The sequence below is a fragment of the Myxocyprinus asiaticus genome, chromosome 36 (genome assembly GCF_019703515.2).
Source record: "Myxocyprinus asiaticus isolate MX2 ecotype Aquarium Trade chromosome 36, UBuf_Myxa_2, whole genome shotgun sequence".
NCBI classification, from domain to species: domain Eukaryota; kingdom Metazoa; phylum Chordata; class Actinopteri; order Cypriniformes; family Catostomidae; genus Myxocyprinus; species Myxocyprinus asiaticus.
This window is the reverse complement of record NC_059379.1, coordinates 1,327,501-1,345,000: the sequence shown is the minus strand read 5'-3', so window position 1 is coordinate 1,345,000 and position 17,500 is coordinate 1,327,501. Positions and strand designations below refer to the sequence as shown.

General features: G+C 39.1%; 1 protein-coding gene across 2 annotated transcripts in view; it reads left to right on the top strand.

Annotated features, from left to right (window-relative positions):
* The window catches only part of LOC127426652 (rho GTPase-activating protein 44-like), a 61,401-nt gene that overhangs the window by 32,555 nt on the left and 11,346 nt on the right, over nucleotides 1-17,500 (top strand). For both annotated transcript variants that reach the window (XM_051673597.1, XM_051673598.1), the window contains exons 7-19: nucleotides 1,495-1,612; nucleotides 1,709-1,777; nucleotides 1,855-1,936; nucleotides 2,563-2,690; nucleotides 4,027-4,138; nucleotides 4,229-4,310; nucleotides 4,424-4,504; nucleotides 4,660-4,773; nucleotides 7,456-7,547; nucleotides 7,677-7,857; nucleotides 11,571-11,747; nucleotides 16,362-16,477; nucleotides 16,646-17,035. In XM_051673597.1, the coding sequence (XP_051529557.1) occupies nucleotides 1,495-1,612; nucleotides 1,709-1,777; nucleotides 1,855-1,936; nucleotides 2,563-2,690; nucleotides 4,027-4,138; nucleotides 4,229-4,310; nucleotides 4,424-4,504; nucleotides 4,660-4,773; nucleotides 7,456-7,547; nucleotides 7,677-7,857; nucleotides 11,571-11,747; nucleotides 16,362-16,477; nucleotides 16,646-17,035 (1,742 nt within the window). The remainder of the gene's footprint in view (nucleotides 1-1,494; nucleotides 1,613-1,708; nucleotides 1,778-1,854; nucleotides 1,937-2,562; nucleotides 2,691-4,026; nucleotides 4,139-4,228; nucleotides 4,311-4,423; nucleotides 4,505-4,659; nucleotides 4,774-7,455; nucleotides 7,548-7,676; nucleotides 7,858-11,570; nucleotides 11,748-16,361; nucleotides 16,478-16,645; nucleotides 17,036-17,500) is intronic.

Here is a 17,500-nt window from a genome sequence, read left to right as displayed (position 1 = left end):
TAGTGGTAAAAGATGCTGGCTAACACCCCTGGAGTTCGCTAGTTCGAATCCCAGGGCGTGCTGAGTGACTCCAGCCAGGTCTCCTAAGCAACCAAAATTGGCCCGGTTGCTAGAGAGGGTAGAGTCACATGGGGTAACCTCCTCATGGTCGCTATAATGTGGTTTGCTCTCGGTGGGGCGCGTGGTGAGTTGAGCGTGGATGCCGCGGTGGATGGCGTGAAGCCTCCACACGTGCTATGTCTCCGTGTCAATGCACTCAACAAGCCACGTGATAAGATGCACGGGTTGATGTCTCAGACACGGAGGCAACTGAGATTCGTCCTCTGCCACCTGGATTGAGGCGAATCACTACGCCACCACGAGGACTTAGAGTGCATTGGGAATTGGGCATTCCAAATTGGGTGAAAAAGGGGAAAAAAATCCCCCCAAAAAATAATAATAATCATCTGTTCGCGGTTATTTGATCCAGCCACGGATATTTGAACTTACTCTATTTCTGTGGAATGAAAAAATGATGAAGGAACAAGGGCTCATGGGTTTAAATAAAGAGTATTAAAATAACATGTGAAAGTGAAGAAATTAGGACAGAAATATTATACTATTGCATAATAAAATATAATATAATATAAACAAAATATAGATAAAATTCCATTTTTTATATAAAAAATATAAAATATAAAATATGAGTTCCAAACACAAACAGAGAGATATTTCAAGTGTTTAGAAATATTTTGATATTTAAAACATTATTTTTCATGTCATTCATAAGTTTTTAAAGCCTTGAAAGGAAATCACATATCCGCATTTTATTATTTTATTTTTATATTTGAAGTTAAATATGTAAAAATAACTTCTTAAGGTGTATGAAGCACATATGCACCTTAAGAAATATGACAATTTATATGACAATTATTCGTGAAAGCCCTTCAATTGTCATAGCCCTAAAACATCATTGCAATTATTTGTTTGACAATTAATCATCAGCCAAATTTAATAATCGTGACTAGTTGTGCATCTGAGAAAATACATATGTGTAACTTACGTGCAGCTTATGTGTTAGACAGCCAGTTAATGAGTCCCGTTTTTATCATTGGTTGCACCATCTCTTTTATATAAAAAATAAATCTAAAAAATAAAACGCAATATTTTCTATTCCATTATTTTCCAATTGTCTTAAAATACATTGAAAATCATTTTGTAGATCCATTTGTGCCAGGTTGCTGTAGACCCCCCCCATTTGAGGTTAAACGAACAAACAGATAGTCCCGCCCCCCAGCTCACGCCATTGGTCGAGTAAAGTTGTTGGGGCGAGTCTAAACTGGTCACACCGGAATTTTTATAGCATCACAGAGACTCAGTGTTTCGAGAAAATTAACCTCTGAATGGCTCACTTATAGTTGTCTCTGCATATTAAGCTGAGATAGAAGTATTTTAACACCGACGTACTTCATCTTTAAGGGTTAATAATACAGCATTTTCTCCTCTCAACTGTAGGTGGCAGCAGTCATCCAGATCTTCAACTCTGTCCAATAAGGAAACGCCAACCGGGGCCAAAGCCGACGCCCTCAGGGAGGAGATGGAGGAGGCAGCCAATCGCATGGAGATCTGTAGGGTGGGTGGGGCTTATTTCTCTTGTATTCATCACCCTCTCTCTTTCTCTGAAGCGCAAACTTTTTGTGCATTTTTGATGCAACTGTTGTTTTTTCAGGATCAGCTCTCAGCAGACATGTACAGTTTCATGGCCAAAGAAATTGACTATGCAAACTACTTCCAAACGGTGAGTGTGTTACTGATTCAGACTTCTGCCCTCCGACAGTATGGCCCAATTAAAAATCTCTCTCTTTCTGTCTTTAGTTGATAGAAGTCCAGGCAGAGTACCACAGGAAGTCTTTAGACTTGCTCCAGAACATTCTCCCTCAGATCAAAGCTCAACAGGGTGAGAATCAAGAGTGGACTGGATCAGAACCGAGTTAGATTGAAATTAGAGCTCGACTGCAAACAACGAACAGAACCTTTCACTGGGAAGCTTGATGCATGCTATGTAGTCTGTCACTTTGCATTACAGGCAGTTAACAAAATACAGGGCTGCGCACGCAGACCTCAACACTTGGTGCACAAAATACGATGACTGTAAAAATCAACGGATAATTTTTTTTATCACAAAACATAGAAGTTACGTAACAACAAAATCAATAATAAAAACAGTGTAAATCAATTTGCATACAGTGAGACCGTGCAAGCTCATTAAATGTTCAAGCAAGGTGGATGCTGGGAACAAGTAAAATGTACTTATTTTATGAAATTTACTCACATTAGCAAATAAATATGACAAGGTTTTAATTGTAAAGATAACATACAGTCGTAAATAATATTTACTTAAAAGCTAGAGCATAAACTTTTGCATGTTTGAGTACAAATGTAGAATTTACTTAATATTTTCTGCTATATTTACTTAATCACAAAATATTTTTTTCATATCCCAAATATTCCATGATATTTCCTTACTGCTCTTTAGTTTTCCCAGCTTGGTTTTTATATTTCCTGTCCATATTTTTGTTTCAGAGTCGTGGGTGGAGAAGCCGTGCTACGGGAAACCTTTAGAAGAACATCTGATTTTGAGTGGCAGAGAAATCGCGTTCCCTATCGAGGCGTGTGTGACCACGCTGCTGGACTGCGGCCTACAGGAGGAGGTCAGCACACTGTCATTTTTCAGTTTAAACACTTCCTCTACCTCAAGTAAAGACACTGACTATCACACCTGGAGTCGCGAGTTTGAATCCAGGGTGTGCTGAGTGACTCCAGCTAGGTCTCCTAAGCAACCAAATTGGCCCGGTTGCTAGGGTGGGTAGAGTCACACAGGGTAACCTCCTCGTGGTCACTATAATGTGGTTCTCGGTGGGGTGCGTGGTGAGTTGTGCGTGGATGCCTCCACACTCGCTAGGTCTCCACGGTAACACGCTCAACAAGTCACATGATAAGATGCGCGGACTGATGGTCTCAGATGCGGAGGCAACTGAGATTAGTCCTCCGCCACCCAGATTGAGCGCATTGGGAATTGGGCATTCCAAATTGGGGAGAAAAAAAAACATAAAACTACTTAAATTACTGGTCTTCACTGTATGATTACAATACATAAAAACTTCTTAAACGCTACTAAAGTTATTCAGCCGAGAGCAGTGAGTGGTTTCCTCGATTTTTGTTGTTGATATTGCTATTTGATTAATACTATTAATAATTGGCTATTAATAATAAAAAAGGTATCACGATTTATCGCATAATTTTTTGTAGTTAATCGCGATTAATCGCATACATTTTTTGTGTTAATCGCTTAATTTTTCGTAGTTAATCGCAATTAATCGCATACATTTGTTGTGTTAATCGCGTAATTTTTCGTAGTTAATCGCAATTAATCGCATACATTTGTCGTGTTAATCGCGTAATTTTTCATAGTTAATCGCAATTAATCGGATACATATTTTGTGTTAATCGCATTATTTTTCATAGTTAATCGTGATTAATCGCATATTTTGAAAGTGCTGAAATTTTATTCTAAATATACTTCTTTTCCTGTCAAAATGCATTTAATTCCTTTTTAGGAAAGAAAGCAAAACAATATGTAACAATATAATGCTTTATTAACATTTTCCAAACAAAGACTTCCACAGTAAAAAGACAGAAATGCACTAAAATATCACCAATTCAATGTGTCCCAAAATCTAAGTGAGAGGTTGACTAATTGAAAGAACTAATCCCCATATGTTGTGTATTCATTGCAATGTGCATTAAATCCCTTAAACCCACAATATTAATCTGGCGGCAGGTGTGGCAATACACTATAGATATGGAATTCAGCGTGAGGAAATAAAAAGTGATCTTTAAGATTCTCATTATTTGTGTATTTTCTCTCTCTACTCTCCAGTGGTTGCCTTGCGATCGACTGGCATCCCCTGGCATAGATTATTATGCTGCGAAAACTGTAGTAACATTACAACAATAAATGTGTATGCTTGTGCGTGTGTGTATCAGGGTTTGTTTAGAGTTGCGCCATCTGCATCTAAACTGAAGAAGTTGAAAGCGTCGTTAGATTGTGGAGTGTTGGATTATCAGGAATATTCTGCAGATCCGCACGCTGTCGCAGGTGAGATTTACCTCTGACATTCATTTTTTACAATCACACGATTCCATCTGATCCAAGCTCAGTGCGTGTGTTTTTGTTTCTGTCACGCAGGTGCTCTAAAATCATACCTGCGGGAGCTGCCCGAACCTCTGCTGACCTTTGACCTGTATGAAGAGTGGATTCAAGCATCAAAGTGAGTGCATGTGAGATTGCTAAAAACAACTGTGGAGCTGTTAACAGATTCACAGACTGTTTTTTTTTTCATGGTTTGTGTGCCAAAGTAGTTATGAGTTTGTTTGACTGTAGTATTGCAGATCAGGACAAGCGTTTGCAAGCGTTATTAACAGTCTGTGAGAAACTGCCCACAGCAAACAGCAACAACTTCAAGTGAGTATAAACAAAACATCCCATGGTTTTAAAGATTTTTAGGAAGACGTATTGTTAGCATAACTTTTGTGTTATATCAGTAGACTGTTGGAAGAGATGTATTGCATCTGATGACTTTAAATTATATTGTTTTTATATTAAATTTTTTCCACCAGGTATTTAATAAAATTTCTTGCCAAGCTCAACGAGTATCAGGATTACAATAAAATGACACCAGGAAACATTGCGATAGTCCTAGGGCCAAACCTGCTGTGGGCGCACACTGAGGGGTGAGTGACAACACATTGACGGGGAACTCACTAAAGGCAGATTTTTACTTCTGCATCAAACCTATGCTGTAGCCTTTACATGGTGGTTTGCATTTATAGTTCTGCTTTGGTGTGTCTGAGTCGTTCTGCGAGTAACACAGCCAAATTTGCTTGTGTATTGAGAGAAAATGCCTTCATTTTTTAAATTCATTTTATAATTTGTGGATTCAAAAGTATTTATTAAATTAATCTGAAGCATTAAAACAAGTTGATCAAAAAATGCGAACATGCTGAGATTTAGGTACATATTATTTATTATACATGTTGCCTGCCATGCAGAGAGAAAATAAATCATGCATACTGTATGTTGCTCTTGAGTCGCTTGCTCTAACGACTCGCTTGACTAACACAAAATAGGTGCCGTTTCAAAGCATAGAAGCTGGACTTTACCCCACCTGCCGGCAGGTCATTCCCACGTCTTCGGACCTGGGAGGATGACAAAGGGAGGGAAAAAACAACAACAACAACAACAACAAAAACAAGAGGGAAGGCCAACACGGAGTGACAGCGGGAGAGAGAGAGGAGAGAGAGAGAGGAAAAAAAACATACTCGCCGGTTCTCCAATACGCCGTAGCCTGGTCCTCGGCCACTCCTCCACCCTCTAGTGGACAACAGCCACACCTCCCTGGGCAGATCGGAGGCAGTCCTCCAACCCCTGGTGGACGGAACTCCCCGCCGCGTTTTCGGTGGAAGGTAGGGGTCTACCCCACCCCGGCAGCGGTTCTCCCACTCCAGGCGGTGGGCCAGGAGCCCCTCCCCGCTCGCGGTCGGCAGTCCTCTCTTGACCCCGCCACGTTTTAGTGGCCGGTAGGGGTCTCCTCCGAACCTGGCAGCGGCCCTGGCCGCTCCAGGCGGTCGGCTAGGAGCCCCTCCTCCCCTCGTGGTCGGTGGCCGTTCCTCCGCTCTCAGCCGCGGCTGCTCCGTTGGGGTGGATGGTAGTGGCGAGGACTGTACTACGGCACATCCCTCCTCCTTCCCGGATTTCGGCACCAGTGTAACAAGGTAAAACAGAAAGGAGGAGGCGAGAACCGGACGAAGCATCAAAGTAATGTTTAATTAACCAAAAAGACACAAACATAAACACATGCAGGGCAGCTGCCCGTAATTCACTCTCCCTTGAACTTCCGCCTCCGGTCGCCTTTATCCCTCTCGAGGGCTTGATTAGCCTGATTAGGGGCTGGGTGTGCAGCATCATGACCCGGCCCCGCCCTCCTCACTGCCACAATGACCTTCCTTTAACAAGTGCCGGGCATGAGGGGGCGCTGAACATGAAAAAGAAGAAAATGCTATGGCATTATTCAATAGCCTCTTGTTTGATCTGCACAAAATAGGTGTCATTTTAAAGCTTTGACACTTATCTTTACAATGAATATAGCTGATCTAACCAATTCTAAAACACTGCTTTTAAATTTTCTGATAAAAAAGAACTGTTCCATTTTCATTATATGCAAATTTGTGATCACAACAATCATATTTAGAACCAGTTAAAAGATCAAAAAGACAATATAGCCATGTGTCATATTTCTTTGGAAAGGTCTTGATTAGTAGAATACAACATGCAAATTTGTTTCACTCGGAGACCAAACTACAGTGAGTATTAGTGTGTGAAATCCACATGTATAGTAAACAGATAAACTGAATTTTGGTCACATTTTGGTTTATTACTTCATGAAAAATCAACATGATATACAAAATGACATATCGCAACTTACAGAAGATGACTCTGAATCAAACAAGCTCACACTCAATGTAATATGATGAGTAGATCCTGAAATATTCCTCAGAGTGTCAATGAAAGCTATGGTGGCTATAATCACTAATGGCATCTCTATAGTGCGGTTTCTCTGGGATTGGTTCACTGAAACGTGATCCTTCGCATCAAAGATGTGTTAGATCATCATCATTGGATGTCTAGAGAGTGTTAGAATCCATATTTGGAAAAAGGCTATCCCACGTGGGTGAGCAGAACCAGAGCGCACATGCACAGACTGCGCACAAGAGGGCGCTCAACGCACATTTTTTGAGTGATGGAATAAGGTGATAATATGATCTGATTTTCATTATTAAGTACTTAGTTTTGATATACTGTATGTTTATATTTTTAAAAGCCATGAAAGCACAGGTTTTATAAGTTGTACATTTTTGTTGCGTCTCTGCTTGTAACTTCTGGAAACAGCAGATGCTCCCGATTAAAATGAGCTTAAATACAACGTGACATGATGCATAGATCTTAAAATAATCTTGAAGAAAATGTGACGCTTCTTCAGATAAGTTTAATCATTCTGGGAGGCGGTCTCTGGTCACAAAGTGCCAATCACAGCTGTCGTGGTCACGTAGTTATATTTTTGGAGAGGTGCGTGTCAGGCTGCGGCGTAGGTTCGACGCAGAAGTATTAATCGACCGTAAGAATGAATTGCGTGGGGGTGAGAGCGTTTATGTGCATGTGCTGTTTTAGTGCTTGATTCACTGAAGGAAATATGTAAATCAGTTAACTGTGCAAACATGCACAAAAATCTGTGCAGAACACAATTTGCACGGGTTAATTTTACATCTTACAGGCTCAACTGCTCTGTTAGACTTTTCTAAAGACGTTCATCATCATCAAAAGGCTGATTTTCATGATTAGTACTTATCCGTCCTCAGGAATATTACAGAGATGATGACGACGGTCTCACTGCAGATAGTAGGAATCATTGAGCCAATTATTCAGCATGCTGATTGGTTCTTCCCTGGAGGTGAGACAAACAGAAGGACCAATGAGATGCTCCATAGAGATTTTTATCATCAATTCAGTGTCGATTCTTTGAGTTTTGTGTTGTGAGATGCTGTAATTTACTTATTTGTTATGTATCTTCCTATCACAGAGATTGAGTTTAATGTAACGGGTAACTACGGCAGCCCCGTCCACACCAATCACAACGCCAACTACAGCTCCATGCCCTCACCTGACATGGACCAATCAGAGCGCAGGCAGCAGGAGCAGAGCAGACGACCCCTCAGTGTTGCCACTGACAACATGATGCTGGAGTTCTACAAGAAAGACGGGTATGAACAAAAACAGCAGTGCGTTCAGTTACTGCGGCATGAGATCGTTCAGTTTCACAGCAGTAATTTGATTCACCCTGTGAGCATATGAGTGAATCTTACAAAACCACTCAGGAACATAATATATAAATAAATAAATAAACATATATATATATATATATATATATATATATATATATATATATATATATATATATATATATATATATGTAAAATATAAAAACATATATATATATATATATATATATATATATATATATATATATATATATATATATAAATTTGTTTTTATATTTTACATTATATTTATTTATATATAATATAATGTAAAATTATAAAAACAAATTTTATATATATATATATATATATATATATATATATATATATATATATATATATATATATATATATATATATATATATATATATATAAATGCAAAACAATTATTTACCCTAAAGCCTTTTAAAACCATTAAGATTAGTTAAATTGTGACATTTTCATGACAATTAAACAAATTTTCCCACATTTCATTCTCATTAATGTAATGTGAACTGATATATATATATATACACAGTATATACTTTTAGTATTTATATTTATATAAATACTAATTATATTTTATTCTGATTAAAATACAAATTAATTGTATTACATAAATTTTTACTGTAATCAGTGTTTGGTAAGTTACTCAAATAAGAAATTAATTACAAATGACTAATTACTACTCTAATATCATAATCGTATGAATGGACACTAGGGCTGCAACTAACGATTATATTGATAATCGATTAATCTAACGATTATTAGACCGATTATTCGGCGATTATTGCAACGATTAATCATTAGTCTAGTCATTTTTATTTGTATAGTGCATTTCACACCTCGCATCGTTTCAAAGCAGCTTTTCAGGAAATCATGCATTAACAAAAAACTGAAACTGTAATATCTATAAAGTCGTAAGAGTCATCATTAAGTGTAAGAGTGTTAGCTCTTAACCGATTATTCAGCTCGTGCCCCAACTTAAAAGGTTGTATTAAACATGCTTACTAACAATAAAGAGGACAAAATCATATTTTAAAAATACCTCTAAATGACATTCACTGAATTAAAGGGAAATAAAAATACTTTTAATTAAGTTTAATTCAGTAAAGAAATTCACTGCAAATGATCCTATTGTTATCACGTGTTTTTGTCTTGTTTTCCATTTAAAATGGTCTAAAAATCCTTAAAACAAGATACATTTACTTGAGAAGCAACATATGAGATATTTAGACTTGCTTTAAGAGAATATATCTTAAATATAAGTGTATTTTGTATATAAGTGTATGTTTTCACTTTATAATTCTGCGAGTGCATTAAAGACACAATATATTTCTATTCAAGATTTATTCTCTAAATATCTTATATGCTGCTTCTCAGGTAAATGCATCTTTTTTAAAGGAGTTTTAGATATTTTAAAATATTTGTATTTTTAATATTATATTCAACATTCTCAGATAATAATTGTTTCTTCTGCAGTATAGCTGTTAAAGTAAATGTACGTTGTTTTTAAGCAGTTTGAGATATTTATATTGGAAAACATGCCAAAACAAAAACAAATCAAAAATATATTTTGTTGCCGTGTATAATGGGGTGAAGACTACCCTCTCTCACCTTTCTGTTCACTTCAATCCATCTTTAACTCACAAAAAAACAAACTCTCTCATATTTTTTTATTTTAATTTTTGGGATTTTCTCCCTTTTCTCCCCAATTTGGAATGCCCAATTCCCAATGCGCTCTAAGTCCTCGTGGTGGTGTAGTGACTCGCCTCAATCCGGGTGGCGGAGGACGAATCTCAGTTGCCTCCGCGTCTGAGACCGTCAAGCCGCGCATCTTATCACGTGGCTTGTTGAGCGCGTTACCACGGAGACGTAGCGTGTGTGGAGGCTTCACGCTATTCTCCGCGGCATCCACTCACAACTCACCACGCGCCCCACCGAGAGTGAACCACATTATAGCGACCACGAGGTTACCCCATGTGACACTACCCTGCCTAGCAACCAGGCCAATTTGGTTGCTTAGGAGACCTGGCACACCCTGGATTCAAACTCATGACTCCAGGTGTGGTAGTCAGCGTCTTTACTCGCTGAGCTTCCCAGGCTCAAACTCTCTCTTATTAATAAAGCTGCATATTGCCAATTTTCTTCATGATAATAAACACACAATGACTCAATTCATATTTCTTATTGATTCAATAAGTCGTGAGTCATCACGTTATAATCTAGCTGCATTAAGCGTGTGCGCTCGAGGGATGAGCGTCCCGTGATATAAACGGTGCAGTTTCAATCTCTCCTCCTTAGATCGGGACATTCATACAACTCATAGAAGAGACGCTGACCGCACAGAGAAATGACCATTTCGGAGTTTGTAGTTATTTACATGATCTGCTTCGGTATTATTTGAACTTTAATAAAGCTATAACGCATGAAATATAACTGCATTAAAAATGTAACGCCGGGGTGTTTCCTTTAAAGAGCTCCGGCTCCACTCATTCCACAATGAGAGTGCATTATAATTATAATTCCCTCAGACTTTGCGATCTACATCAGCTGAAGCTGTTTGGAAAGTTTCGAGTGCATCTGGACTGTGATCTGTGTAATTCTTCCTCTCCTCAGTCAGCCGTGAACTGCAGTGCTGCTCTCACGTGTCATCATTAGAGTTTAATGTGATCTCATGTTACGTTAAACGACTATTCGATTGTCAACTAATCGTTTCAGCCCTAATGGACACCCCTCAATGGGTAGTGCTTTAATTTAAAGTCATTAACTGTAATTTGATGATAAGAATTTAAATGTAATACTAAAATAGTAATTAGATTACAGTAATGAATTACTTTGTAATTAAATTACATGCAACACTGTCTGAAATACACAATAAAATCTAATAAGAATCTAATGAACTTCTGTGCAAACAAACTTAAAAGTAAAACTTTGCATTACAGTAGGGGGAAATGTGCTTATTTGTCATGAAAATTATTTCACAGTGCAACATGGTCCTGAATATAGGCTTCGTTTTCTTTATGCTAAATAATTAATTAATTCTGAGGTGAAATGTGACCCAACCATGTTTAATGAGATTCGTCCATATAAGAGGCTCTTTAGGATGAGAACTTTTCCTCTCTGGTAGTTTGTAGTTGCACGTCTCCCTGTTTGATTCCTCATTGGCTCGTGGAAACTGAGTCGCTGGCCTCTAGTTTATGGATCTCCATTTCGGCTCTCAGTCTCTGTGTGATCTGACCTGCTTTGTGTTTCAATGACTGAAGCTTCTGCTTTTATTCCTCTAATGCAGCATTAGGAAAATTCAAAGGTAACGCTTCCTTTCTCACGGTCTGCTCGGACAGTCTGAACTTCACTGATTTCCTGCAAACCTGCTGACTTTTTGTTTTACACTTAGAAGTTGTGTTAATTGTGCCTGGTTGGTGGACGGTTGTGTAAGGAAAGTTGTTAAAAAACAGCGCTAGTTGGATTTAATGGTGCATTAAATAAATATTACGTCTAAAACGTAGTTTATTTCATATGATTTGACGTGACGTGAGATGATGGCATGTTCAACATTTGCCATTGTAGAGTTCAGAAGTGTTTATTTTGATAAGTCGAGTGATAGAGAATGAAAAGAGACACTCGCTGCACCCCAGTTCGGAATCTGATTGGCTGTGTGTCTGCCCCGTTGCAGTATGGGAGTGCGAGTGATGGACACTTCCTGGGTGTCTCGGAGAGGCTCTTCATCGTCTCGTAAGAGCTCGTCGACTCCTCCCAGCGGACTGCCGCCAGCGCTGCCCTCGGATGAGCAATCAGGAGATCTCTCCACCTCCCCCTCACAGACTCCGCCCCCCATCAGTGATAGGACCAGGTAAAAAGTGGGAACCAATAGAAATCCCATACAGCTGATGACATCATGAATATTAATCATTTAAATGACCAAAATTGCCAAATTACTTAAATCATTAAATGCATGTTTAAATATTTAAATAAATCATTAAATACACAATGAAATAATAATTTAGAAAAACTTCTTAAATTAAAATCAATAAATGTTCCTAGTATTTCATGTTAGCACTAGTTTTGTGCCCATTTTTCATTTAAACTCTCTAACCAGAAAGTCGAAGGTGCTTGTCCTTGACGTTCCGATAAACCTTGAAAATTAAAATTAAAAGACACAAAGCTTAAATGCTTAATGAGAAATCAACCCAAAGATGATGCTAAAATAAAAATACTAGTGCTAAAATGGAATACATTGATTTATTAACGATTTTATTTTATAAATTTTTTTACAATGTTATTATGATTATAATAATTTGTTTAAATATTTATTCAGATATTTAATTTTAAGTAGTTTGGCCCTCCATAATGATTAGCCATCTACCTTTTGTAAGGAAAAATAGGCTTTGATTTTGATTATATGGGCTGGATTAAAATGAAGTGAAACTGAACTCTGATTTTTTGTGCTTGATTATTTTTTCAGCTAGAATGTGCTCTTTATATGTCAGTATTTTAAAGGAATGTTCCGGGGGGTAAATAAAAGTCAAGCTCTATCGACAGCATTTGTGGCGTAATGTCGACTAAAACAGAAAATCATTTTGACTCATCCCAAAGTAAAAAAAAAAGCATAAGTTATGGTTACAGTAATGCATTTTTGTCTTATTGTCCCATCGAAACATCTTTTAAACAAGAAAAAATAACTTGAGAAATAGAACGCCATAAGATATTATGGGAAATCTAACAAAATTCAAAAGTCTGGTATGCTTAAAACAGGAACAAATAAAAATATTAAAAACTATTTGTAAAATAAACGTGTTTTCCCTTTCAATCAAGTTGTTTTCTTACCCCATTGGCAGATAGTTTGTTCTTGTTATAAGCATAAACCTCACTAAATTTTGTTAGATTTGTCTGAAAACACAACAAAATATCTTACGTCATTTTGCTTCTCAGGTTTCTCAGACAAAATGTATCTTGTTTTATGAATGTTTAGATACTTTTACTGGAAAACAAGACAAAAATACTCCGAAGTGTGGACGTACCGCAAGATGTCTGTCTAGCACGTTTACATTTAAAACAATGGAAAAAGAGCAGACGGACACAAAAACGTGTTCGTTAGGGCTAACCCTATCCGCTAACCCTATCCGCTAACCCTATCCGCTAATCGCTAACCCTAACCGCTAACCCTAAACACTAACACTAACCATTAATCGCTAACCCTAAACGCTAACACTAATCGTTAACCCTAACCGCTAACACTAACCGCTAACCCCAACCACTAAAATTAACCATAACCACTAACCTTAACCGCTAACCCAAACCGCTAACCATAACCGCTAACCTTAACCTCTAACCTTAACCTCTAACCTTAACCTCTAACCCTAACCGCTAACCATAACTGCTAACATAAACCTCTAACCTTAACCTCTAACCTTAACCTCTAACCCTAACCGCTAACCATAACTGCTAACATAAACCTCTAACCCTAACCTCTAACCTTAACCTCTAACCTTAACCGCTAACCCTAACTGCTAACACAAACCGTTAATCTTAACCGCTAACCCTAACTGCTAACCCTAACTGCTAACCCTAACCGCTAACCCTAACCACTAACACAAACCGCTAACCTTAACCGCTAACCCTAACCGGTAAAACTAAAGCCAACCATAACGCTAAAGCTAACACTAACCGCTAACCCTAACGGCACTTTACGTGATCATGATCACTTTGCATACACAAGTTAAGAAAGCGATTCTTTCACACTAATCTCATGTTAACAAGTCAAATGTGTAAGTTTTGTGTTACTGTTGTAACAATGTGTATTTTAATGTTTATTGGCTGTTTACTTCCATTGTAAGTGTCCTACTGTAACCTGAGGGGACGAGTCAAAATTATTTTCTGTGGTAATTGACATCACGCCACAAATTCTGTTGATAAACTTGTTTTAGGAACATTCCTTAAAGGGATATCTCACCCAAAAATTTTAATTCTGTCATTATTAACTCACCTTGGTGTTGTTCCAAATCCGTGAGACTTTGTGGAGCACAAAAGTACTAGTTTTAATACAGTTCAAGTTAATGGTGACTGAGACTAACTTTCTGCCAAATATCTACTTTTTTGTTACACCGAAGAAGGAAGGTTATACAGGTTTGGAACAACATGAGAGTGAGTAAGGTATGAGGAATTTTAATTTCCAGCACTGAATCGTACAGACGCCCCCGAGTGCAACAATATTCTTCTGTGAGATTTTTCTTCCGGTCTGTTGTCGGCCGTGTTCTCTTCTTTATGTCTCAATGTTCAAAATCTTTTCAGCTCTGATGATGCGTCTTCCAATTGGTCGGACTCCTGTTACGTCTGCCCCTCCCCTGAGGAGGAAAGACCGCCCCCTCCGTACCCGTTCTCTTCCTCCTCTTCCTCTCCCTCGTTCTCTCACCACTCGCCCCACCCTCACCCTCGAGCACAGCCCTGCGCGCGTCCCGTCGCCCCTGGACCTGAATCTGTTCCGCCCGGTCCGTCTCCTCCCCCTCTGTCCACCCGCTGGTCCGTATACAGCCCGCCTCCTTTCCTCCCGTCCTTCTCCTCTCTGGACGTCAACTCCAACCCTAAACCCAGTTTCCTGCACTTGCCCAAACAGGGCTTTCTGCCCGCTAACCCCACCCCCTCGCATGTGCCGCACGCCGACTCAAACCCCCCGCCCGTCTACATCAAACCCCCCCTCGTTCTGCCCCGTAACGACCCCTGCCACCCTAACTTTACCCCTCACTCTGCTTCGCCGCCATGGGCCGCCTGCGTCTGTAACCGAGAGAGGGGACTCAGAATGCCTAGGTAACTAATATGCAAGAAAACACATAACTGTTATAGCGCCCCCATATGATGCCCACTTGTAATGCACAACCTTTTAGTGTAAAAGTCAACATAACATTCTTAATGCTCATACCTGGTCTTATTGTGCACAACTCATCACTGCATGTTATTCTAAATGGAAAAACTTTGTCTTTGTAATAGTAATCATAATCATTTCTGCAGACAGGGACAAACATTAATCAATTTAACTCTTTTAAAGTCAGTGTGAAATGCTGAGTATTTTTAATGATAAACATATACCGTGAGCTCTAAATTTGTTCATCAATGGTACATGCCATCAGGTATATGCGTTATTTCAAATGCATACTTAAAAAATTTGTTTTAAGAGCAAAATCCTGGTGAAGAACTACACTACATGATGCATGATCATGAGGGGGAAAATCCACCAATCAAAGAGTCGAGTAGCTACTTATATATTTGCATGTATTGGATTATTTTGCAAGAACGTAAAACATATTTTTTCTATACTTATAATCAATAACTTTAAATCAGTAGTTTTATATTTTCCTATAGTTCGATTATATAATTCGCAATGCTTCATGGGATTGTAGTTTTTGTCCTATTTGCTTCAAATCATTTTTATTTGTATATTATATATTGATTGGATGGTGTAAAGTGTTTCTATATGACAGGTGGTTGAAAAATAAGATGACCTGATGAAGTCAGCCGAAAAGGAAGTTATTACATTTTGATGAAGGATTAAAATACAAACTTTTTCAGGGTCTGGGTATCTCAGCGAGTATTGACGCTGACTACCACTCCTGGAGTCGCGAGTTCGAATCCAGGGCGTGCTGAGTGACTCCAGCCAGGTCTCCTAAGCAACCAAATTGGCCCGGTTGCTAGGGAGGGTAGAGTCACATGGGGTAACCTCCTCGTGGTTGCTATAATGTGGTTCTTGCTCTCGGTGAGGCGTGTGGTGAGTTGTGCGTGGATGCCGCGGAGAATAGCGTGAAGCCTCCACATGCGCTTGGTCTCCGCGGTTACGCGCTCAACAAGTCACGTGATAAGATGCGCGGATTGACGGTCTCAGACGCGGAGGCAACTGAGATTCGTCCTCCGTCACCCGGATTGAGGCGAGTCACTACGCCACCACGAGGACTTAGAGCGCATTGGGAATTGGGCGTTCCAATTTGGGGAGAAAAAAATAAATAAAAAATACAATCTTTTTGGTTTTTCATCAGAATAATGTGCAGTGGTGAATCATTCACAATAAGACCTGGAATGTGTATTTAGAATGTAAAATAGGGTTAGTTTTATTTCCTATTGACTTTAAAAGTGCAGCTACTAAAACTGTTGTGATAAAAGCTAAAGAATATCTTGAGTCTTTCTTTCAAGCACCTGCACTGCTGCTTCCATTAACATGGAGCAAAAATCCCTTCTGTCAAATTATGGGATTTTATTTGTGCTTTTGAACGGCCGCCATGCTACTTTACTGCTTTAAAAAAGAAAACATCATGCTTAATATCTAACAGCTAATAGTATAAAGCCTTTTAGTACTGACAAACACAATCAAAGATACAATTCTTCTGATCAAATATCGAAAAAGTTGAGTTGTATTAGTTTAAATAGTTTGTGTGTGCATTCAGTGCCGTTATTGGATATTTGTGCACGTTTGTGTTGTCAGCACTCCGATGAATAAAGAGCCCTCGCCTGTGATTGGTCAAAGAGGGATTTCACCAACAGAGCCCTCTGGTGGACAGACACAGTTATCAGACCAGAGTCCTTACACACTGCGTAAAGGTATGTGTCGTTTAGTGCATGCAAGTTAATCTCCATGTATCTTCCATTCTAAGTGCGTTACTGTTAAAACAAGTTTTTGTATGCAGGATGTAGCAGTTTGTTAGTGGTGCTTAACTTGTATTGAACCTGTAATTCTAATTGTGCTTCCATTTTTTATATTTCTCTCAGTTTCCAAAAAATTGGCGCCCATCCCTCCCAAAGGTCCGTTTTCTCCGTCTGGCTGTGTGTCGGATCTATCTCCAGGCCCTTCGCCCGTCAGTCTGTCCCCAACACCCCCCAGCACCCCATCCTCGTATGGCTTCAGTTACCCACAGGGAAGCTCCTTCCTCACGTCACCCGGACACAACCACAGTCAGACCGCCACCACGCCCTCTCTCTTCTCCGCGCCTCCGTTCACGGGCACCTTGCCCAAATCACGACCCACTCCGAAACCGCCTCGCCAGAGACCGAACCTACCCCCGCCACAGCCTCCGGGTACGCCCGGTTTGAGCCCGCAGCCCCTGGAACATGCCGCAGGCCTGCTGGATGGGTTGTCATCGGGCGAGAGCATGTCAACAGGTAAAGACTACATTTTAGGGACACTATTGTCCCCCAGACAATTGTTTGGCGTTATACAGCAGCCTCAAAAAGTATTTGGTCACCTGAGAGGGGGCGCTGAACATGCAAAAAATAAAATATTATGGTATTATTCAATAACCAGTTGCTTGATCTGCACAAAATAGGTGTCGTTTTAAAGCTTAAACACTTATCTTTACAATGAATATAGCTGATCTGACCAATTCTAAAACACTGCTTTTAAATTTGCTGACAAATTTGAACGGTTCCATTTTCATTATATGCAAATTTGAGATCACAACTACAAAAAAAAAAAGTTATTTTTAGAACCGGTAAAAAGATCAAAAAGATCACACCCATGTGTCATATATCTTTGGAAAGGTCTTGATTAGTAGAATACAACACGCAAATTTGTTTCACTCGGAGACCAAACTACAGTGAGTATTAGTGTGTGAAATACACACGTAT